Source organism: Gorilla gorilla, chromosome 23 (genome assembly GCF_029281585.2).
Source record: "Gorilla gorilla gorilla isolate KB3781 chromosome 23, NHGRI_mGorGor1-v2.1_pri, whole genome shotgun sequence".
Lineage (NCBI taxonomy): Eukaryota > Metazoa > Chordata > Mammalia > Primates > Hominidae > Gorilla > Gorilla gorilla.
Genome location: NC_086018.1, coordinates 39,426,573 through 39,450,077, shown reverse-complemented (window position 1 = coordinate 39,450,077; position 23,505 = coordinate 39,426,573). Strand labels below are relative to the sequence as shown.

General features: G+C 52.2%; 1 protein-coding gene across 2 annotated transcripts; it reads left to right on the top strand.

Annotated features, from left to right (window-relative positions):
* Positions 1 to 712: 712 nt before the first annotated feature.
* Positions 713 to 15,684, top strand: TOB2 (transducer of ERBB2, 2). 2 transcript variants are annotated; one of them, XM_019018628.4, is made up of 2 exons: positions 713 to 2,824; positions 11,784 to 15,684. In XM_019018628.4, the coding sequence occupies exon 2, from the start codon at positions 11,846 to 11,848 to the stop codon at positions 12,878 to 12,880; it is 1,035 nt and encodes a 344-aa protein (XP_018874173.1). In that variant the 5' UTR covers positions 713 to 2,824; positions 11,784 to 11,845; the 3' UTR covers positions 12,881 to 15,684. The 2 variants fall into 2 exon arrangements, with proteins under 2 accessions (XP_018874173.1, XP_004063581.1); XM_004063533.5 differs by having other exon boundaries at positions 714 to 2,820.
* The last annotated feature ends 7,821 nt before the right edge of the window (positions 15,685 to 23,505 follow it).

Here is a 23,505-nt window from a genome sequence, read left to right as displayed (position 1 = left end):
CAGAAGAGATTCTATTAAACGCACAAACACGCAGAAATTCATGGCCTTCCTTCCAAGGATTCAGTTCGCCCTCCCTCAGCCTGTCCGGAATGGTAGAAGACGTCTACCCTCTAACTGCTTATATGTACTCCAGCTGTTCCTCCTAAGATGCCGTAGGACAACTCGCTTCAGCTCACCTTCACCTTTACCATTGTCAGAAGTTTCACATTGGAGAGTGGACACCATACTCAGCACAGGATATGCAGAGGCAATTTGGCCCAAACACTAATCTTTAAATTAAGAATAGCAACGATTTGAGCCAGGCTTTACATACAGCATCATATTTAATCCCCGACACGAGCTCCATTTTATAGATGGGGAAACTGAGGTTTGGTGATGTCAAGCGTTTTGCTGCATTAAATCAAGATCACACAGTAGGTAGCCGAACTGGGATGTAAACCCACCTATTTCCATGGCTGCCTTAATCAATGACTACAAATACCAGCATCCCTTGCCGTGCCCGCTGGCGCAAACGCACACTCCCAAGGGCCCAGTCTTAGCGGCTGGATCCTAAACCCAATCAGACACCGCTTCTCTCTTTCCCCCGACCAATGGGAAGGCTGTTGCTAACACACCGGCTATATTTTTAGCTTTCAGTGCTCTGGCAGCGTGTGGGTCGGCTGAGCCTCTCTGCCTGGTGGGAAGAGCTAGGGGAAAAGAGAGAAGGGAAGGGGAGGGGGAAAGGGAGGGTGCAGCGGGCCTGTGCGGGAGGGGGCGTGTGTGTGACGCTGTCACTCGCTGACGCACAAGGCAAGTAGTCCCTGGAGGTGCCCCCGGGGTTGCGACGCTCAGAGTGTGGGGGATGGGGGGGGGGCGCTCAGGCTATCTCCCGCCTCCCTGTCCCGGTGGAGTTTGCCCTCCAGCCTGGCATTTCTCTGTTGCATTCAGGGAAAGCGCATTTAAACCCCCCACGCTACTGGTGCTCTCCGCCCTTGCCAAAAAAAGCGATCAAGGAAAAAAAAAAGCAAACTGTTCGTAGCTGGAAACTTTCGGATCTCGCCACCCAACGTGGGGATGGCGGCTGCTGCTGGGCCGGAACGACAAAAAAGGTGTGGGCGGGAGGGGAGAACTGGGAAATGGGAGATCTAAGGAGGGACCGGGGAGAAGACCTCACTCACAGTCCCCCGGGGGCTCCAGACTGCATCTTCCGGCACTCCTGTCTGCCTGTGACCGCAGAACACGGCCCTCCCTCCCCCTGGCTCTGTGTCCCGCACACTCACAAAGAGACAGAGCAGCCCGCGTGGCGAGAGCCGGGGGAGGGGGCCTCAGCGCGCGGGCCTGGCGCGCCCAGTGCCGGGTTCGCGGAGCCTCGCTCCGCCGCCCGAGGGGCCGTAGTGGGTGCGAGCCTTGCGCCCGTTGCATGGTCAGGGGCCACCCCACGCCGGCGGGACTGTGACTAGAAGAAATGTGGGGCTCTCCCGCGTGCCCCACACTGGGGTCGCTGGCCAGAAAGAGCAAACAAGAGTTGGGAGAGGGGCTGCGCCCGCGCGCCTGCGCAGAGCCAGAGCCGGCCCTCCAGGCTGCAAAGAAAGGAGCGCCAGAGGCGGTGAGGGGAAGGTCCTTTGTGGCGCTCGGCTAGTTTCACGGCCGTCGGCCTCGTCCTCGGCTCCTCTTACTCCCGCACAGCGTGGCCCAGGCCCCAGAGTCTCCCTCGCCTTTCTTTCGACGTTGAGTCCCCCGAGGAATCACAAGGCGCTCGGAAGACTCATGCCTGCCCGAAACGGGTCCGAAATGTTTCCAGAGCCCGCGTCGTCCCCTCAGGTCCCCCTCCCGCAGAGGCCGTAACGGGGCGATGCTATCGCCGCGGACACGGCCAGACGCTCGGAGCTGGAGGGAAGGCCCCGGGAAACGGCTCGGGCAAACGTCCGAACCATGGGCTCCGAGGCAGGTGCAGGGCGGACGACGCAGCGGGGGGGTTTCCGGCGGGCATGGTGACGCCCTCCCCTCCCCCGCGATACTCGTCCCCCAAACACAACTAAAGGGAGAGTGCACTGTGCCCGGCTCGTGAGCAACCCGGCCCCAGGTGGTCCCCGGCCCTCACGGAGCGCCCCTGGGAGAACACCTCACACGACGCGCACAAGTTCAGAGTGGTATGGGAATGAAGGAAACGAGTGCGGCGCGGCGCTGTAACAGGGAGGGGAAGACGGGGAGTCGGACGCACGACCGACGAGCACAGAAAGGCCCGGGAGCTGCTCCGCGAGATACCAGCGAGGGGAGGCGCGGGGCTGGCTGGGAAGTAGTCCCGGCCGGGCCCCGGCCCCGCCCCTGCAGGGCGGAGGGACGCATCACGCAGGGGTGGGGAAGCCGGATCCGTGCGCAGGGTTGCTAAGGGTGAAACTTTTCATTGACTTTGCTCACTTCGGGCCGGGGCGCGGGAAGGTGCGGGTTGTTGGCTGAGGCAAGCCAGTGGCTCGGGCGACGCGGGGCCAGGAGGGCAGGACTGTCTGCCGGCGACAGCCCATACCGTCTGCCATTGCGCGACACGAACCACCCTCCGATCCGCCATCCCCGCGTCGTCGCCGCTAGTCCGCCCGCCCGCCGGCCCTCCGGCCCCCCGCTGCCGAGCCCGACCTCCTAAGAGCTGAAAGAAATTATTGAGAGTCATAGTCTATAGACCCCTGCTTCGTCCCCCAACCCTCAACGACGAAAAGGACTTCGGTCCCCTGGCCCGGCGACGCCCGGGAAGGAAGGGAGAGCGACCTCCGCCCCGCGCTCAGGACCACCCTGGAGGGAGAAGCCGCCCCGCGGCCGGTAGAGCGCCCCACCGCCGCGGAGACCCGAGTGAGTGAGTTGGGGGGCGTGCGGGCGGGGGGCCCGCCCCGAGACCCAGCCGGCCGGACTACCTCTCCCACCCCGCCCCACTCCCGCTTTGCTGGACTCTCCACGTTGCTGCCGCTCCCTCCCGGCCTGGCCAGCATTTTCTTTCCCCATCCAGCTTCCCTCCAGACCCCACTTTCCCCTTCTCCTCTTCTCACGCCATCTGTGCTCCTGGGGTGCCCAAGGGCTCCTTTTTCTCCCAGTTCCAAGGGTGGCCCTCTCCTGGGTGGGGTGCATTTCCTCCCTTCCCCGCCTCCCCCGGTTCTTTATATCCCAGCTACTCGCTAGATCTTCCTTGTTCTCCAAAGAAACATAACTCCCCCCACCGTTAAATAAATCCGAGGAAGGAAGGGGATCCAGGCCTTGTTTTTCTGCTTCTTTTCCCGTGTGCAGGGAAGGGGGGTGGTAATTGTTAATAGACTCTATTTCTGGCTCTGTGGAGCCTGAAGGGTGGAGGTTGGACACCCCCTTTGGCGACGGGACAGGTCAGTGGAGATTGTCCTTGGGCTACTGAGCCAGAGTTCACCGTTTCGGCTGAGCTCTTTATACTCTTCAGTGTTTTAATGGAAAATTGGGCAGAAAAAAGTACCCTTAGAGCAGTGCCAGTGAGTGGATTCTGCTTATCTTGGTAAGGTGCCTGCGAGGTGGGGCCCTACCCCCAAACTCCTTCCCCTCCTGTCCGGAGGATGAACTGTGCCCTTGACCACCAGAAATCTGGGAGGGGAAGGAGGGTGCAGAGAGGAGGCACAGCCGGCAGGCCCTCTCCCTCCCCCAGGAGAAGCCAGAACCCCGCACAGCAAGCTTCAGCTTGGGGACCGGTGGAGGCCAGTCTCTGGTGCTACTCCGTATCTAAACGGTCTTTTTCTCCTCCTTACCCACCGTACCCTGGGAATGGGTCCTTCATCTCTGATTTTCCGGCAGAAAAACAATCCTATTGCTTTCTTGGGCTTCTACCCCCATCCCTCCGTGAAGCATAGGGGGAAAGAAGCTTGTGTGGGAGGAAGGATTAAGGAGGTTTAACACCCAGCGGGGGAGCTTGCCGAGGATCTGGTAAGTCTGGTCGTGAAGCAGACCTTGCAATGGGAGGAGACACACAGAATTTTAGTATGAGAAGATGCTCAGGTGTCAGGTGTACAGTTTTTTTCTTCTCTGCCTGGGAACCTTTTCCTATTTCCCTCTCCCGGATCTGGTTACTCAGTCTTGGATTAGAAATGGGGTGAGGCTTGGGCCCTGCTGGCCTTGGCCTGGCGCCTCCCCACAGCTTGACTGGAAATTTCTTTGGCCGAGAGGACGGGAGAACTGGGTTTTGATTCCTGCCTTTCCTTTCCTGGCTGTTTGGGGTGCTGGAGCCGAGTCCGCTAGGCATTAAGTGAAAAAGATCCGTTTCCCTTTGAATCCACCGTCCATCCAGCAACCCCACACGGACCGCCCAGGCCCTGGAATTCAGATTGGGTGGGGGGAAGGGGGTCGTGACCTTATCTAAGCCAGCCCACCCCCTTCACCCAGAAAAAACTCATTAGAAGCAGATCCTAGTTTCAACAGTAATGGGAGGCGATGAAGGGAAAGGTGGGAAAGTTAGGCTCTCGTAAAGCCTAGAGGATGTGGTGGGGCCATACAATACGGGGAGTAGGCCTTTTGGGTAGAATCTACATGAAATGTATTAGGCGATGGGAGGGGGGCGCCGACCCGCCTCAGCGCGCATGTGCATCGGAAACTTTTCCTGGGCTCTTCGACCCTCGGTCGGCTACCCTTACCGGGCATGCGTATTGCGGCCAGTTGGGCCTTCGCAAAGTGCTCAGGGAAGTGTAGTGTGCAGGGAAAGTAGGTCACTCTTGCTATCGCCTGGTCCGGAGGTGTTTGAGGACTACAATTCCCAGAGTGCAGAGCGGGCCCTCACCGCCCGCCTGTCCGCCTACGTTTGGGTTGAGTCGAGTTTTCCTGGCTCCTGAGGAACATGGAGTGCCCTAGAAAGGGTCTTCATAGCCGAAAGGGGCCTTGTTGTCAGACCTAAGGTTGACCGGTCTGTGTCTAGGGGGAGATGATGAGAGACTGGGCGCGGTGGTGCAGTCAGTCAGCACCAGTCCTGGAAGCCTTTCAATCCACACCCGCCTGTCTGGGCCGCTGCTTCTGGGACCAGCGAGTTGGGGCGGATCCCATGTCTCACCAAGGAGAGGAGCTGCCTGCGTTTGGCTCTCACTCCCCGGACAGCGGCAGGGCACTCGCATCCACCCGGTCTGTGACACCTGCTGGCCCCTCCACACTTAGTTGAGTCCTGTAGTCCGTCATTGTAGGACAGTTTGCACATTTAAGGCTTAGAGGTGTCTTGTGTATCTTTTTGGGTTTGGGGCTCAGTGGATTCCATCACCATTATCCCTCCTTTTCCTCTTTGAAACAGAATTTTCTTTCTGAAAAACCTTCCGGCCGGGTGCGGTGGCTCATGCCTGTAATCCCAGCACTTTGGGAGGCTGAGGCGGGCAGCGGATAACCTGAGGTCGGGAGTTCGAGACTAGCCTGACCAACTTGGAGAAACCCCGTCTCTACTAAAAATACAAAATTAGCCGGGCGTGGTGGCGCATTCCTGTAATCCCAGTTACTCGGGAGGCTGAGGCAGGAGAATCGCTTGAACCTGGGAGGCGGAGGTTGCGGTGAGCCGAGATCGCGCCATTGCACTCCAGCCTGGGCAACAAAACCGAAACTCCGTCTCAAAAAAAAAAAAAAAAAAAAATCTTCTGGCTAGGCAGTGGCTCACGCCTGTAATCCCAACACTTTGGGAGGCGGAGGCGAGCGGATCACGAGGTCAAGATTTCGAGACCAGCCTGGCCAACATGGTGAAGCCCCGTCTCTACTAAAAATACAAAAATTAGCCGGGCGTGGTCCCGCGTGCCTATAATCCCAGCTACTCGGGAGGCTGAGGCGGGAGAATTGGTTGAACCCAGGAGGCGGAGGTTGCAGTGAGCCAAGATGGCGCCATTGCTCTCCAGCTCTGGGCTACAGAGCAAGACTGTCTCCAGCGGGGGGAAAAAAATCTTCCTTCGCTTCTGACATTAGAGCAGGCAGACACATGCGCGCGCGTGTGACACACACACACACCTTCCTCACATTTTTATCAGAAGTTCTCTCTGGAATCTGCACTGACTGAGGCTTCTTTTGAGCTTCACACCCCACTTCTTCCCCCGTCGTCTTTCTCCTAGGCACCTGCTCTTTAAAACAAGTCAGCACAAGGGATCAGAATCCAGGTTTAACTTTGCTGCTGGAAGTAAACAAGTGAGGATAAAATTCTTAGTGAAATTGGACAGAATTTTGCTCTCATATTTGCCCTTTTTAATAGGTTGACAAAAGGGAGATTTTGTTGTTGTTAAACACCTCACCATTTTTATTCTTCTTGCTCCCTTTTTGGCCATTTGTGCCTACACTGGGGTTAGAAAAGATCTTAGTGTCCTCTGCAGCCACTTAAGCGAATCCCTTTACTTGTTCCCTTTATTGACAGGTAGTTATTTCTAAGCTTTCTAATCTTACCATACTTCCATAAATATTTTATATATAAGCTCTAGAATTTGTTCATAGCTTTTTAAAAAATGAACAAACTCCTCTGAATGGCCACTCCTATCTTTAGCTAAAGACAAGCCAGCACCAGTGCTTTAATCCTCTGCTCCATAAGCTTCTTGCAGTCAAAATTAGAGCCTGAGCTGATAGAGCAGAAAATCTCATTCTGGTTGTCCATCATTTTTGTAAGGTTCCACCCCACAGCCATCTGGTCCAGCCTGTTCTCTAATTAAAGAGGCAAAGGTGGCATTATATGCTTCCTTATTTGTGCGGCAACATCACTGAGGTATAAATTGGTGTGCAGCTTTAGTTGCTTATGCTGCAGAAAATGGTTAGCTAGGCAGGGCTGATGACAGTGGTTCTATTGTATTTTGGGGTGGGAGGCTTATTTCCCAATGACTTTGGCCTGCATTGAAAATGCTCTCATTTTGAGGCCGAACTGTTCAGGAGTAGTTAACTTGGAAGGCAATTATGCAGCCAGGTTTGAGGAGGCTTAGAAAGGTGTAGAAACCCTTTGCTCTCAGTGGAAATACCAAGAGGTGCATTTTAAGAGGCCATGCAGTACCTTGGGAGAAGTATCATATGTTGACTTCAGTCTGTTTTAGATTTCAAAAATACTTTGGAAACACTGTCTTTAACAACAGGTTCCATTCTAGGGAACCAGTATCAACTTTCCTCACAACTTTTTTTTCTTTTTTTTTTGAGGCAGAATTTCTCTCACTTTGTCATTCAGACTGGCGTCCAGTGGCATGATCTCGGCTTACTGCAAACTCTGCCTCCCAGGTTCAAGCGATTCTCTTGCCTCAGCCTCCAGAGTAGTGGGATTATAGGCACCCGCAATCATGCCGGGCTAATTTTTGTGGGGTTTTTTCTTTTTTTTTTTTTTTTTTTTGAGAAAAATCACTCTTGCCCAGGCTGGAGTGCAGTGGCGCAATCTTGGCTCACTGCAACCTCCGCCTCCTGGGTTCAAGCAATTCTCCTGCCTCAGCCTCCTGAGTAGCTGAGGTTACAGGCGTGTGCCACCACACCCGGCTAATTTTTTATTTTTAGTAGAGATGGGGTTTCACCATGTTGGTCAGGCTGGTCTCGGACTCCTGACCTTGTGATCCGCCCGCCTCAGCCTCGCAAAGTGCTGGGATTACAGGCATGAGCCACCATGCCCGGCTAATTTTTGTGTTTTTACTAGAGATGGGGTTTCGCCACGTTGGCCAGGCTGGTCTTGAATTCCTGGCCTCAAGTGATCCACCTGCCTTGGCCTCCCGAAGTGCTGGGATTACAGGTGTGAGCCACCACACCTGGCTGTTCACAACTTTTTAGTGTGCTCCTTGTTGGACACCTCTATGGACTATGTGGCCCTTCAGACCTCTGTTCCTGAGAGAAGGCTCATGGTTCTGGTGGGTAGTTTTGTATCTGCTGATGAGCCTGATCCTCATAAACAGAAAGCCCTTTATTCTTTCTACTATTCTTACTTTTTTTTTTTTTTTTTTTTTTAGGTAGAGTCTTGCTCTGTCACCCAGGCTAGAGTGCAATGGCACGATCTCAGCTCATTGCAACCTCCGCCTCCTGGGTTCAAGCGATTCTCCTGCCTCAGCCTCCCGAGTAGCTGGGACTACAGCTGCGTGCTACCACGCCTGGATAATTTTTGTATTTTTATAGAGATGGGGTTTCACTGTGTTAGCCAGGATGGTCTCGATCTCCTGACCTTGTGATCCACCCGCCACGGCCTCCCAAAGTGCTGGGATTACTACAGGCGTGAGTCACCGTGCCCGGCCTCTACTATCCTTACTTTTTATACCCAAAAAAGCCCTGAAATTGGTCTGTATTGATCATTAATAGACATTTGAGGCTGAGGCACGTGGATCACTTGAGCGTAGGAGTTCAAGAACAGCCTGGGTGACATGGCAAAACCCCATCTCTACATAAAAATACAAAAAAAAATGAGGCTGGACATGGTGGCTCAGGCCTGTAAACCTACCACTTTGGGAGGCTGAAGCAGGTGGATCACTTGAGGCCAGGAGTTCAAGAGCAGCCTGGCCAACGTGATGAAACCCCGTGTGTACTAAAAATACAAAAATTAGCCAGGTGTGGTGGTGCATGCCTGTAATTCCAGCTACTCAGTAGGCTGAGGTGGGAGAATTGTTTGGACGTAGGAGGCAGAGGTTGCAGTGAGTCGAGATCACGCCACTGCATTCCAGCCTGGGTGACAGAGTGAGACTTCATGTCAAAAAAAAAAAAAAAAGCCAGGTGTGGTGGTACATGCCTGTAGTCCCAGCTACTTGGAGGCTGAAGTGGGAGGATCACCTGAGCCCAGGGAGGTGGAGGCTGCAGTGAGCTATGATCCTGCACCCTGGCTTGGGTGACAGAGTGAGACCCTGTCTCAAAAAAAGAAAAAGAGGCCAGGCGCGGTGGCTCATGCCTGTAATCCCAGCACTTTGGGAGGCTGAGGTGGGCGGATCACGAAGTCAGCAGTTCGAGACCAACCTGGCCAACATGGGGAAACCCCGTCTCTACTGAAAAAAAAAAAAAAAAATTAGCCAGGAGTGGTGGTGCACGCCTGTAATCCCAGCTACTTGGGAGACTGAGGCAGGAGAATGGCTTGAGCCCAGGAGGCAGAGGTTGCAGTGAGCCGAGACCGTGCCATTGCACTCCAGCCTGGGCGACAGAGCGAGACTCCGTCTCAAAAAAAAAAAAAAGAAAGAAAAAGAAAAAAATAGACATTTGAAGAAACTTAGAGATGAAGTCTGTGTTGGAGGCTGGGAAAAGAGGGAAACCAGGGTATTCTGAGTCCTGAGTGTTCTTGTGGATGGTTTGGGAGAGGCATAGTTGTGGCACCTCTGCTGACTCCCATGTGACCTTCTCTGTTCCTCAGAACTGAAATGAGGGTTAACTAGATTCAGCCACTGTCATGCTGCTCCAGATTGACCCAGTGAGTCTTCTCTGATACATTCACCCCAGAAATCTTTTTCTGAGGATTTAGTCCCAAAAATGCCCCTTAAGGCCGTGTGTGTTGGCTCATGCCTGTAATCCCAGCACTTTGGGAGACCAAGGCAGGCAGATCACTTTAGGTTAGGAGTTTGAGACCAGCCTGGCCAACATGGTGAAACCCCATCTCCACTAAAAATACAAAAACTAGCCAGGCATGGTGACGGGCGCCTATAGTCCCAGCCATTCAGGAGGCCAAGGCACGAGAATCACTTGAACCTGGGAGGTGGAGGTTGCAGTGAGCCAAGATCACGCCACTGCAGTCCAGCCTGGGTGATAGAACGAGACTCAGTCTCTACATACATACATACATACATACATACATACATACATACATACATAAAATTAAATTAAATTAAATTAAATGCCCCTTAAGAGCCATGGGCCCAGGCCTGAGAATTACAGGGAAATGTGTTGGGGCAGGTGTTTAGAAAACTCAAAATCCCCAAGCCTGAAAGTAGCACCTGGATACTTCAAGCTGGATCCAGAAAGGATTTGAATCAAAATCCAGCCCCGAGTCTTTCATAGGACAGAAGATGCCCTTGACAGTTCATGGAGCAGTCATGTCTCTGTGCTTAGCTCAGCAGCACAGCCTTGCCCAGAGGTCTGGCTAGGAACATGTTCTGGCTCTGCCTCCCCTCAGAGATGGCTCTTTCAGTTCAGTTTCTCCCCCAGCATGAGCCCTGGAGCTGCCCTTTCGGAGAAAATGAGATTAGGATCACTGGCTCTCAGGACCTCACAGATCATCTTCCTGAGACATGAGGCTGGCCCAGGCCAAGGGAATAAACCTTTTTGACCTCAGTGGGATCTGGCTGTGAGAGAATCCCAAAATAACAATCTGGTGTTTATCTTGGGCTGCCTTCTCTCCAGGGATCTCAAAACACTTGATAAATCTGATCTGCTGCCGAGGACAGGTGGTCAGACAGTCCCTGGGAGACTGAGTGATGATGGGTCCCTACTGGAGGCTGCAGGGTGATGGAAAATTTCTTTCCTCTGCCACTCTCATCACTTGCATTCTCACCAGAAACTACAGAGATTCCCCCTCCTTTTCTCTGCTTCCCTGTGGCAGCCCCGAGTCAGCAGTTCCCTTGTTGGTCCACATCTCTGATTGTGACAGGTCTTGCCTTTTTCCTGGGGCTCATGCTCTTGTCTTATTCCTTTTTTTTTGTTTTTTTTTTTTTTTGAGACGGAGTTTCGCTCTTGTTGCCCAGGCTGGAGTACAATGGCGCGATCTCGGCTCACCACAACCTCCGCCTCCTGGGTTCAAGCGATTCTCCTACCTCAACCTCCCGGGTAGCTGGGATTACAGGCATGCACCACCAGGCTCGGCTAATTTTTTGTATTTTTAGTAGAGACAGGGTTTCTCCATGTTGGTCAGGCTGGTCTCGAACTCCCGACCTCAGGTGATCCACCCGCCTCAGCCTCCCAAAGTGCTGGGATTACAGGCATGAGCCACTGCACCTGGCCGGAGTTCTTAAATCAGTTCTGCAAACCCGGACTGAACCAGACAGCATACACACCCATGGGGCCCATGATGACAGATGGATGTGACTGGAGTCCAGGCCCCCAGTGAAGAATTGGCAGTGCTCTTTCCTGTTCAGTGACCTGTATGCCTTTTCATTTAAGGAGGACAACCAAATATTTTAAACTTACATCTTAGTCTGTGACAGTTTGGGGGCACAACTTCACCAAGATATTGCAGAGACAGCAAGAGACTTCTTCTTCACCTGATTTAGGGACTTGATTTTTTTAGTGTCATTCATACAGTGACGTGAATTCTCAAGATGGTGGAAAACACAGCTTCCCTATTTCTTTAGAATTACTTTAAAATAGTAGCTTTTTTTTTTTTTTTTTTTTTTTTGAGATGGAGTCTTGCTCGGTCGCCGGGCTGGAGTACAGTGGCGTGATCTTGGCTCACTGCAACCTCTGCCTCCTGGGTTGAAGCAATTCTCCTGCCTCAGCCTCCCAAGTAGCTGGGACTACAGGCATGCGCCACTATGCCCAGCTAATTTTTGTATTTTTAGTAGAGATGGGGCTTCACCATGTTGGCCAGGATGGTCTCGATTTCTTGACCTCGTGATCTACCTGCCTCAGCCTCCCAAAGTGCTGGGCTTACAGGCGTGAGCCACCGCGCCCGGCCAATAGTAGCTAACTTTATCAATTACCTTTTAATTGCCAGGTACACTGTGAGGCAGTTTATATCCTTGAACTACCTTAACTTCATGATGGCCTCATGTTACTAATGAGGAAACTAGGGCCCACAGTCAGACATGAGCCACTGGTGGGGCAGAAATAGGCTCCTGGTTCTGTGTGATCCAAAGTTGGTGCTTTTCTGTCTATCCCTAGCTGTTGGTCACCACCAGCTTTCTGCATATTTTCTCACGGTGCCTCTCATTTCCCAGAGCCATCTGGAGCCCAAGGCTGTACACGTGCCCTGTGCTGATTCTCTGCCTAGGAAAGGACCATGCAGCTAGAGATCAAAGTGGCCCTGAACTTCATCATCTCCTACTTGTACAACAAGCTGCCCCGGCGCCGGGCAGACCTGTTTGGGGAGGAGCTAGAGCGGCTTTTGAAAAAGAAATATGAAGGCCACTGGTACCCTGAGAAGCCACTGAAAGGCTCTGGCTTCCGCTGTGTTCACATTGGGGAGATGGTGGACCCTGTGGTGGAGCTGGCTGCCAAGCGGAGTGGCCTGGCGGTGGAAGATGTGCGGGCCAATGTGCCTGAGGAGCTGAGTGTCTGGATTGATCCCTTTGAGGTGTCCTACCAGATTGGTGAGAAGGGAGCTGTGAAAGTGCTGTACCTGGATGACAGTGAGGGTTGCGGTGCCCCAGAGCTGGACAAGGAGATCAAGAGCAGCTTCAACCCTGATGCCCAGGTGTTCGTGCCCATTGGCAGCCAGGACAGCTCCCTGTCCAACTCCCCATCGCCATCCTTTGGCCAGTCACCCAGCCCTACCTTCATTCCCCGCTCCGCTCAGCCCATCACCTTCACCACCGCCTCCTTCGCTGCCACCAAATTTGGCTCCACTAAGATGAAGAAGGGGGGTGGGGCAGCAAGTGGTGGGGGTGTAGCCAGCAGTGGGGCGGGTGGCCAGCAGCCACCACAGCAGCCTCGCATGGCCCGCTCACCCACCAACAGCCTGCTGAAGCACAAGAGCCTCTCTCTGTCTATGCATTCACTGAACTTCATCACAGCCAACCCGGCCCCTCAGTCCCAGCTCTCACCCAATGCCAAGGAGTTCGTGTACAATGGTGGTGGCTCACCCAGCCTCTTCTTTGATGCGGCCGATGGCCAGGGCAGCGGCACCCCAGGCCCGTTTGGAGGCAGTGGGGCTGGCACCTGCAACAGCAGCAGCTTTGACATGGCCCAGGTATTTGGAGGTGGTGCTAACAGCCTCTTCCTGGAGAAGACACCCTTTGTGGAAGGCCTCAGCTACAACCTGAACACCATGCAGTATCCCAGCCAGCAGTTCCAGCCCGTGGTGCTGGCCAACTGACCATCTACCTGCCCGTGGGGCCAGGAGCACCCAAGACCACAGAAAAGAGAAAGGAAAGGCCAAAAAAAAGAGGAAAAGAAAAATGTACAAAAAGATTTTCGATCTTCTCATTCTTACTTCTAGAAAAAAGATCCAGCCCAGGCACGGAATGGGAGGGCCCTGCAAAGCACCCAAGTGTGTTTCACTCACCCCTTACCGCTCGCCCACCGGCCTGTGATTTATTTGGTTGGTTTGGGTTTTATATTTCTTTTTCTTTTTTTTTTTCTTACATGTAGTTTTCTATATAACATCTTTAATGAGTGGCTTCCTGTGTTAAGAATGGTCCAGATGTGAACTGCTGCTCCCTGCTCCTCCCTTCCTCCTTCACACTCCTAGTTTAGGATTGATGTGTCCAAGCTCACAGGGAAGAAAAGAGCTGCAGCTGGAGCCTGACCCTCCCTGGAACAGGGAGAGGCTGGCCCATGTCACTGCCTCTGTCACCCAGCTATCCTCGCACTCAAAGCCATCCAACCTCAGCAGGCCTTCTCGGGCCCTGCCACCTGAATAGGTCTGACCCCAGTCCCCACTCCCTTTCAGGCTGGGCCACAGGGAGCTGCTGGCTGGCCACTTGACACCCTCCCCCTGGAGCTGATGTCTGTGACTACAGGGAGATTAGCACTTTGTCTAGTGAAACTCCTTTCATCTCTGTCCTATGGCCCCACCCCACCATTCCCTCTAGGCCCAGACCATCATCATGGCCCTGGCCATTGATGTGTATGGCCTTTCTTTCCCTCATGCAGCCCCTTCTTCCCCACGCTGGAGGTTGTGGGTAGGGAGGGGTGTGTGTGTGTGTATTTGGTTTGCTGTCCTTTTTTAAAGGATTCCAAGCCATGTGAAACTTCCCTTCTGGATGTGATTCTGGGTTGCAGCAAGTGCTTATTTATATGTGGGGCTGGGGGTATTGGCAGTCCTTTTGCAGGGCAGTGTGTGTGGTGGGGTGACACCGCTGTTGCTTAGCCCAAGACACTCCCAGAGGAAAACACTGCAGAAGGAACTGGTTGGCAGACTGTGGAAGGATCTGCAGTTTTGTTTTTGACCAAAAAAAAAATAATAAGTTAGCTCTGAAGGGCAGAGGGAATACCCAAGCCCCTGATGCCTATGAGAAGTCCCTGGACTTCAACCCTCCTGTTGTTTGGCCTTAGCCCAGCGGGAGCTACTCACCTGAGCACCCTTGGGGGTGGGCAGAGAGGCAGGATGGAGTTTTAGAGTTAGTGTCTGTGCGGGGGCAGCCCTGAGCCTGGAGTTGAGACTTTGGGGTCTCTTAGTTTGGAGGTGTTGAGTGCATTTGTGCCCCTGCCTGGTTGAGAGCTTCTTGGTACCTCTTGCCACGCCTTCTCACTGCCCTGACCCAACCCCACTGGACCTTGATGCTGCGAGGAGTGGTGTCCTGACGGACTCAGCGCTCCCGCCTGATGTATTGGATCACAGGAGAGCACTTGCTCTCCTGCCTCTGCCAGGAGAGGGCTTGTTCCTCCAACTCTAGGAGGCCAGGCAAGCATGGACAGAAGCCAAGGGAGCAGGGTCATTAACTTTTTCTTCTTTGCAAAGTGGGCACTTGGCATCAGGGTCCCAATCACCAGAAAGCACCAAAGCCCCTGGCACCCCACCCACTCCATCCTACCCAGGGACCCCAAGTAGGCAACTGCTATGGCAGTGGGTCCAGCCCAGGCCAGCACTGCCAGCCTCCTCTCCCTGCAGTAGGCACCAGCTCTACCTCCCCCAGCAGGCAATGTCCTGGCTTCTCAGCCCAGCACCATCTGTTCCCCTAGACTTCTCAGGGGCCAGCCCAGTCTGGGCCACCCTTTCCCTCATCCTCGGCTCCCACACAGGTGACAGGCCCAGCAGATAGCTTCTCTCTGGGAAAGGTTGGATGCTGCCTTACATCCCCTTCTAGCCCTCCTCCCATCCACACACACAGGCACCCACCCACACCAGGTCGGCTTGTTTCTCACATGTAGGGAGAGAGGGGAGACCAACCCCTTTGTGTCTTTTGAAATATGAAGAAAAATGTGTGTTCAGGAGCATGACTCCAGTGCTGGGCTCTTGGGCCCAGTTCAGTCTGTCTTGTCTCAAATCTAGGCATTTTGCTTCAATTTTATTTTTTTTAAGAATACAAAAACAGAAATCTGCACTAATTTACCTGGTTTCGTAGGAAAACTTTTTTTTATTTTTTACATTTTTTGGTGTCCGTTTGTATTGAATAATTTGCTACATTTGTAAAATGTAAGAGGTATATATAATATATGTATATTTCTAACGTAAAAAACATAATTTTTTTCTTTTCAAGATTTTTTCTTAAAAAGATGAGAGAAACATATTTTTTCAGGAAAAACAAACTTTAAAAAAAAAGAGGAGAAATAAAACCTTTTCTCCCCTTTCCCCATCCTCTATCTATCCCTCTTTCCCAGGAACAAATCAAAAGGTGGATTATCTTCTGAAGAATGGAAACTGTTAGTCCAGAATGATGTCTTTTTCTCAATGCAGTGAGTTATAGATTCTCTAGTTTTCTCCCTAGGGATGGGAAGGGGGCATTGAGGCAAGCCTGGAGAGGAGCCCGGGGAGCAGGGTCATGAACTTTTTTCTTTAGTGAAGGAGGAATACAATCAAGGGTTTTGTATTCAGAATGTTGTGCAATATTTTGGAATGGGACATTGGTGTGTTTAGAGATTTTAGTTTAAAAACAAAACAAAAAGATTGATCAAATCTGTACAGTTTCTATTGTTCCAGATTTTTTTAAGTTTGTATTAAAAGCATGATACATAATAGCCTTCTGCCTGCTCCTGGCTTGCTTGGTTTCTGGGGTCCCTTTTGGGATGGAGAGAATGGGAGTGGCCCAGCCCTTACAGACTCCAAGAAACGATTGGTCCTCCTTACAGTGACAGCCTCGGATGGACATAACTGTCCTGGTGCCCCGTCTTGAGCACCTATCCATCCCATCAACACAGGATACATCATTGTGCTTGCTACCCCAGATGCTTTTCTACACTGGAAACAGGTTCCACAAAGTTAGAAACCGCTCCAGTTCCCTTAGCCAGTTGGTGGTGGCAGCAGAGCCTGGAGAACAGGGTACTTCATGGCTCTTTAGGAATTGTCTATTCCTAGGGGGAGGAGAGAGGGGACAGCCTCCAGCCTACTCTAGATCTAGTACTTGATCCTTAGTACTAGATCCTTAGATGTGGGCAAGGATGAGAACAGCTTGCCTAAGCCAGGTTCCATCCAAAAGCCTGGTGCTTGGATTGTCAGCCCTTTTCTTGGGCTGGACAATTTCGGAGCTGCCTTAAGAGTAAGACAGCCCAGCCCAGAGAAAGCCACCCTTCTGCCAGTGGCCGATTTCCTTAGGAGCTCTGCCATCTCTCAGTGCCCCAGGCCATATTTTCCCCTTCCCAGGGCCTGTGCCTATCAATGCTGCCCATCTAGGAGAGAAACAAAATCTATACGGTCTCCCACCAGTGTGCACTTCATATCAGAAACTGGCAAGGCCCCTGGGCTGAAGTGAGCTCAGAATATTTGTGAAATTTTTTTTTTTTCATTTTGTTTTTTAATTGGACAGGATCTTGAACTCCTGTGCTCAAGCAATCCTCCCACCTTGGCCTCCCTCTCAAAGTGCTGGGATTATGGACGTGAGCCACCATTCCTCATCCTATTGAATTTTCACAGGGATTGTTCATCCTCACAGGGATTGTCTCCATTTTGCAGTTAAGAAATAGGCTGGGTGCGGTGGTTCACATCTGTAATCCCAGCACTTTGGGAGGCCGAGGCAGACGGATCACTCAAGGTCAGGAGTTTGAGAACAGCCCGGCCAACATGATGAAACCCCGTCTCTACTAAAAAAACAAAACAAAACAAAAAACACACACACAAATTATCTGGGTGTGGTGGCGAGCGCCTATAATACCAGCTACTTGGGAGGCTGAGGCACTAGAATCTCTTGAACCCGGGAGGCGGAGGTTGCAGTGAGCTGAGATCGCGCCATTGCACGCCACTTGCTCTGGGTGACAGAGCAAGACTCCGTCTCAAAGAAACAAACAAAAAAGAAATAGGCTCCAACTTAGATTACCCTAGACTCATAAAACTAGTAAATGGTAAAGATTTTGACTCGTGTCTGATTTTTTCATTTATTGATCCAAGTGATACTGGGCAGCGTCAGTTCTTGTCCACTGGAGAATAAATCAGACAGTGTCTGCCTTCCCAGAGTTGACGTCTCACATGCATTTGATACAATTATAACTGCTATAGAAGAGTGATACAGGTTAAGGGTGGCAGGGGATGACCTTGCCACCTCTACTGCCACCACTGGGCTGGGGTAGGGGAGCAAACAGTTCTGGGGCATCAGTGGAGTAAGGGGCCTCCTCAGGCCCCTCATTCCCCAAACAGGCAACGCTGAGCACTCCCCAACCAAGTTTGCGAACTGGAAGGTCCCAGGACAAACATCCAACCTCTGGACAGGTTGCAGGAGGCCTGATGTCCAGCCCCTCCATGGGCCACTTCCCCTCTGCAGGGCCTGTTGAGCAGAGGAAGGCCCCCATCCAGGATAACGAGGCCCTGGCCTGCCAGACACAGGGCCATTTGCAGGGGTTTCACTTTCTTCCGTCCTGCCAGGGAGAAGCCCACCTTGTCCCTGCATCCCTGTGTGTGGGCTGACCACCCAACCTTGGGCACCACAGCAGGGGCAGGATGGCCTTCACCTGCTCATTCCTATTTCATGTAGACACAGGTCCTGACACGGCAGGTGCCTGCTCCCACTCCCTGTCATGCTGTCAGTGGAGGGTCCTGGGCGAGACCCAGCTCAGAAGCTGAGACTCACCTTCCTGGCCTGGCCCATCCCTCTGAAGGTATAGACACACAGATTTGAAAAAAAAAACAAATTCTCCATGGCATAGACAGAAATCACTCATTCAGACATTCATGCCTCTATTTATTCAGCAAACGCTCACTGGTTCTGAAGAGGTGGACGGGAGACTTAGAGGGGTAAAGGGATGCAGGGGCCCCAGCCCTGCAGCAGGGGAAGAAAGAATATTCTAGTAGACAGTTCCTCCAAAAAAGGCTAATTTATTCCTTTGACAAACCATCCATGGGCATCCACTCTCTCCCCTGGGAACACAGGCGGGAAAGCAGTTTCAGGACAGGTATGCACGGGCGACCTGAGAGCCAGAGACTGAGGAAGGCTTCCCAGAGGAGGTGAAGACAGAGTACGGGCCGGGTGTGGTAGTTCATGCCTGTAATCCCAACATGCTGGGAGGCCAAGGCAAGAGGATCGCTTGAGCCCAGGAGTCCAACATTAGCCCTAGGCAATAGAAGAAGACCCCATATCTACAAAAAATAAAAAAATTCGCCGAGTGTGGTGGCGCATGCCTGTGTCCCAGCTACTCTGGAGGCTGAGGTAGGAGGATCGCTAAATGAATAAATAAATACATACATAATAAAAAGAGTACCAGTCAGTCAAGAAGAAGCAAAGCAAGGCCCCTCCACTCCCCAGGGAGCCCCATCAGGAGGGCACCCGTCAGGGTCAGGGAAGAGGCTGGACTCTGCTCCCTTAGAAGTGCAGGTTCTACCATCCTGGTTAACACAGTGAAACCCCCTCTCTACTAAAAATACAAAAAATTAGCCAGGCGTGGTGGCAGGCGCCTGTAGTCCCACCTACTCGGGAGGCTGGAGCAGGAGAATGGCCTGAACCCGGGAGGTGGAGCTTGCACTGAGCCGATATGGCGCCACTGCACTCCACCCTGGGCGACAGAGCAAGACTCCATCTCAAAAAAAGAAAAGAAGTGCAGGTTCTAATTCCAACCCTGCCACTCTCTTGCTAGGTGACCTCGGACAAATCACTCCACCTACCCTGGCACCTCAGTTCCCTCACCTTGAAAATGGAGATCAAAAACAAAACATAAAAGAGAAAATAAGCCAGGCGCGGTGGCTCATGCCTACAATCCCAACACTTTGGTAGACTGAGGTGGGTGGATCACCTGAGGTGAGCAGTTCGAGACCAGCCTGGCCAATATGGAGAAACCCCATCTCTACTAAAAATACAAAAATTAGCTGGGTGTGGTGGCGCACACCTGTAATCTCAGCTACTTGGGAGGCTGAGGCAGGACAACTGCTTGAACCTGGGAGGTGGAGGTAGCAGTGAGCCGATATCACGCCACTGCACTCCAGCCTGGGTGACAGAGCAAGGGTACATCTCAAAAAAAACCAAACCAAACCAAACCAAAACAAACAAAGAAACAAAAAAATTAGCCAGGCACGGTGCTGCACACCTGTAATCCCAGCTACTTGGAAGGCTGAAGCCAGAAGGCAGAGGCTGCAGCGAGCTGAGCCGAGATTGCGCCACTGCACTCCAGCCTAGGTGGCAAGTGAAATTCCATCTCCAAAAAAAAAAAAAGGAAAAAAAAATAGAAGACCAAAAAAAGAGGAAGAAAATAGGGATGATAATTGTACCTACTTGTGAAAATTAAATGAAATAACGGGTGGAAAATACGGAGCACGGTAGCTGGCCTGCAGTAAACAACTTGGTGAACGGCGAGTATCATTTTCATCATCATGGCCATTATTGTCCATCCTTAAATGCCACCAGCCAATCCAGGCCAGTATGCTCCTTGCATCAGCATACAGACTGAAACCCAAGCCGCTGGCAGGACCAGGCTGGGGAAGAAAAGAAAACTGTGTCCTTTGAGCAGAGCCTGGGCTGCCCCAGCCCTGCCCTCTGCCAAGGTGGGAGGCTGCTTGTCTCCTAGCAAGACAGTGTCCCGCGAAGCACACTGAATCCCACTCCTTCTCTCCAGGGGCCTAGCCTTCTGTCTGAGGATGAAACGTGACCCTCAATGTGTGTCCCAAAACCTGGGAATTTCTCCCTGGAGAGGCAGACAGGTGGGTGGTGGGAGGGTGAGTCATGGCAGCAAGAGAACCCTTCATCATCGCCTGACTCAGTGCCCCTAGGCCAAGGGGATGCCATTTTCTGGTACTCACCACCGCCACCTCCCCATGAGTGAGTCGGGGAAGAGGGGCATGCCTTTCTCCTTTCTCTAGGCCTGGCCAGCTTGCCCAAGTTTTGCCTGGACAGGGCCTATGGTCAGACTGGGACCAGTCAGAGGTCTCCAAGCCTCTAGGCAAATAAGCCAGCTGATTTTCTGATTTTTTTTTTTTTTGATGGAGTCTCGCTCTGTCATCCAGGCTGGAGTGCAGTGGCACGATCTCGGCTCACTGCAGCCTCCGCCTCCTGGACTCAAGCAATTCTCCTGCCTCACCCTCTCAAGTAGCTGGGATTACAGGTGTGTGCCACCACACCAGGCTAATTTTTGTACTTTTTTTTTTTGAGACGGAGTCTTGCACTGTTGCCCGGGCTGGAGTGCAGTGGCGCGATCTTGGCTCACTGCAACCTCTGCCTCCCGAGTTCAAGTGATTCTCTTGCCTCAGCCTCCCGAGTAGCTGGGATTACAGGTGCGTGCCATCACGCCCAACTAATGTTTTGTGTTTTTAGTAGAGACAGGGGTTCACTGTGTTAGCCAAGATGGTCTCGACCTCCTGATGGCGTGATTCACCCGCCTCAGCCTCCCAAAGTGCTGGGGTTACAGGCATGAGCCACCATGCCTGGCCAATTTTTGTACTTTTAGTAGAGACAGGGTTTCGCCATGTTGGCCAGGCTGGTCTCAAACTCCTGACCTCAGGTGATCCACCCACCTCAGCCTCCCAAAGAGCTGGGATTACAAGCGTGAGATACTGCGCCCGGCCGATTCTCTGAATTTTTAATTTGGGGAATTTCACTATCAGAGAGAAGTAGGTTCTAGGTCCTTGAAGCTGCCAATTCACTGTGTAACTTTGAACCCCTCTTTACATCTGTCCCATTTGTACAACAGGGGACAGTCAGGCTAGGCCCCTGTCCAGCTAGGCCATTCAAGATGGTCCCTGTGCCTGCACCTCTTCTTGCCCCACTGGCTCCTGAGCCCTGTGGAGGACCCTGTATGGTGGCACTTTTCCCAAAGGTGTGAGGAAATAATGATGGGTTGAGCCCTGGGCAGAACCATATGCTGTCAGGTGGGACCCCCCAACCCAAGACACAAGAACCTAGTCAAACTATTGCCGGGCTGTGGCAGGGCTGGGAAGTCCAGACAGAAGAGTCTTGGCCCAGAGGCCCAGACACCTGGGTTTTTTTTCTAGCTCTGCCCTGATTCACTATATTATTATTTTTTGAGACAGGGTCTTCCTTCCTCTGTCACTCAGGCTGGAGTGCAGTGACATGATCATGGCTCACTGCAGTTGTGACCTCCCAGGCTCAAGCAATCCTCCTGCCTCAGTCTCCCGAGTAGCTAGGATTACAGGTTCAAGCCATGACACCCAGTTAATTTTTTACTTTCAATTTTTTGTAGAGACAGGGTCTTACTATGTTGCCCAGGCTCATCTCAAATTCCTGGGCTCAAGTGATCCTCATGCCTCCTAAAGTGCTGGGATTACAGGTATAAGCCACCTCACCCAGCCTGATTCACTATACTATTTTTATTTTTATTTGAGATGGAGTCTCGCTCTGTCACCCAGGCTAGAGTGCAGTGGTGTGATCTTGGCTCACTGCAACCTCTGCCTCCCAGGTTCAAGCGATTCTCCTGCCTCCGCCTCCCGAGTAGCTGGGATTATAGGTGCATGCCACCATGTCCGGCTAATTTTTGTATTTTCAGTAGAGAAGGATTTTCACCATGTTGGCCAGGCCAGTCTAGAACCCCTGACCACAAGTGATCCGCCTGCCTCAGCCTCCCAAAGTATTGGGATTACAGTCGTGAGCCACCGCACCCGGCCTGATTCATTATATTAAACATTCAATATTCAGCTGAGGCAATGGCTCATGCTTGTAATCCTAGAACTTTGAGAGGCAAAGGCAGAAAGATTGCCTGAGCCCAGGAGTTCGAGACCATCCTGGGGAACATGGTGAGACTCCCATGTCTCTACAAAAAATAAAAAAATTAGCCAGCCATGGTGGCATATGCCTGCAGTCCCAGCTACTCAGGAGGCTGAGGTGGGAGGATCACTTGAGCCCAAGAGGTCAAGGAAGAAGTGAGATGTGGTCGTGCCACTGCACTCCAGCCTGGGCAACAGAGTGAAACCCTGTCTCAAAAAAAAACCAAAATTCCACATTCAATATGGGGCCCCCATAAGCACTGGACACTGTGCTAGGCATGAGGAAATAAGGAGCAACTGCAGACAAATTCCTTGCTCTCCTGAAGCAATGTTCTATTAACTGAAAACAAACAAATAAATGAGAAAATGGCAGATGGTAAGATAATCACGACCAGTGACAGTGGCTAGTGACCAAGTGGACACTTATATTGGGTGGACAAGACAAGGCAGATCTTCCCGAGAAGGGGGCTTTCAACCTGTGACCTGAAGCATACGATTCCTTGTCACATGCTTAACAGGGAGAAGAGCAGCAGGACCAGACACTTCCAAGCGCGAGAGGCAGGAACAGGACGGTGGGTTCAGGGAAGAAAAGACCAGCAGCAAGCAAGAGGCAAGTGGAGCAGATGAGGTCAAAGGGGGCCCCAGGCCATAGCATGGGCCCTGCCTGAAGCCTGGATAGGAAGCTGGGATTTTCTCTTCAATATGCAGTAAGTTTCTTGCCCCGTGGTTGCCTTATCTGTAGCTAGGGGCAAAGACAATAAGAGAGCTTTCTCGGCCGGGTGCAGTGGCTCATGCCTGTAATCCCAGCACTTTGGGAGGCTCAGGTGGGTGGATCACCTGAGGTCAGGAGTTCAAGACCAGCCTGTCCAACATGATGAAACCTCGTCTCTACTAAAAATACAAAAAATTAGCCGGGTATGGTGGCACGCCCCTGTAGTCTCAGCTACTTGGGAGGCTGAGGCAGAAGAATCACTTGAACCCGGGAGGTGGAGGTTGCAGTGAGCCGAGATCACACCATTGCACTCTAGCCTGGTGACAGAGTGAGGCTCTGTCTCAAAAAAAAAAAAAAAGAGAGAGACAGCTTTCACATATTCAACTGCAAACCCTCCTGGAGCCCTCCTTTATGCCAGGCCCAGAGCAAGGACCGCTGCAGGAGCAGACCCAGGCCTTGCCCTTGGAGGGGCCTTCTACTGGTGGAAGAGCTGGGAGAAGACAAACCCAGGTCTCATACTTCAACACCACATCAGATCCACAACAGGAGGCGGCCCAGGAGCTATATGCACCCAGACGAGGCTCCCACGTGGCCCTGGAAGGCTTTTCAGAGGGTTGACAGAACCTAGTAGGTGAAGAATTTGAAGGGGAACAGCACTTATGCCAAGTGCTTCAGGGTGAGTTGCAGGGTAACATGACACCTGGATTTGTTACCCCTGGATTTGAGGGGGCCTTAGGGAGTCTGTGGAGAGGGGAAAGAGGAGTGAGACTAAGGGGCACAGGAGTGAAGGGTGAAGCCAAGGGCACAGCAAGTGTAACTGACTCTTTCAACAAACCACAGAGGTTTCCAGAAGGCAGAAACGTAAAACCCCTCGCAAAGTGCTGAGATTACAGGCTTGAGCCACCGCACCCCGCCTAAAACCACAATGAACATACCTATTAAAACAGCTAAAATGAAAGAGACTGTCCACACCAAATGCTGGTGAAGATGTGCAGGA

Excerpts from the sequence above, each read along its gene's own strand:
- TOB2 (XM_019018628.4), top strand. The coding sequence starts at position 11,846 with ATGCAGCTAGAGATCAAAGTGGCCCTGAACTTCATCATCTCCTACTTG.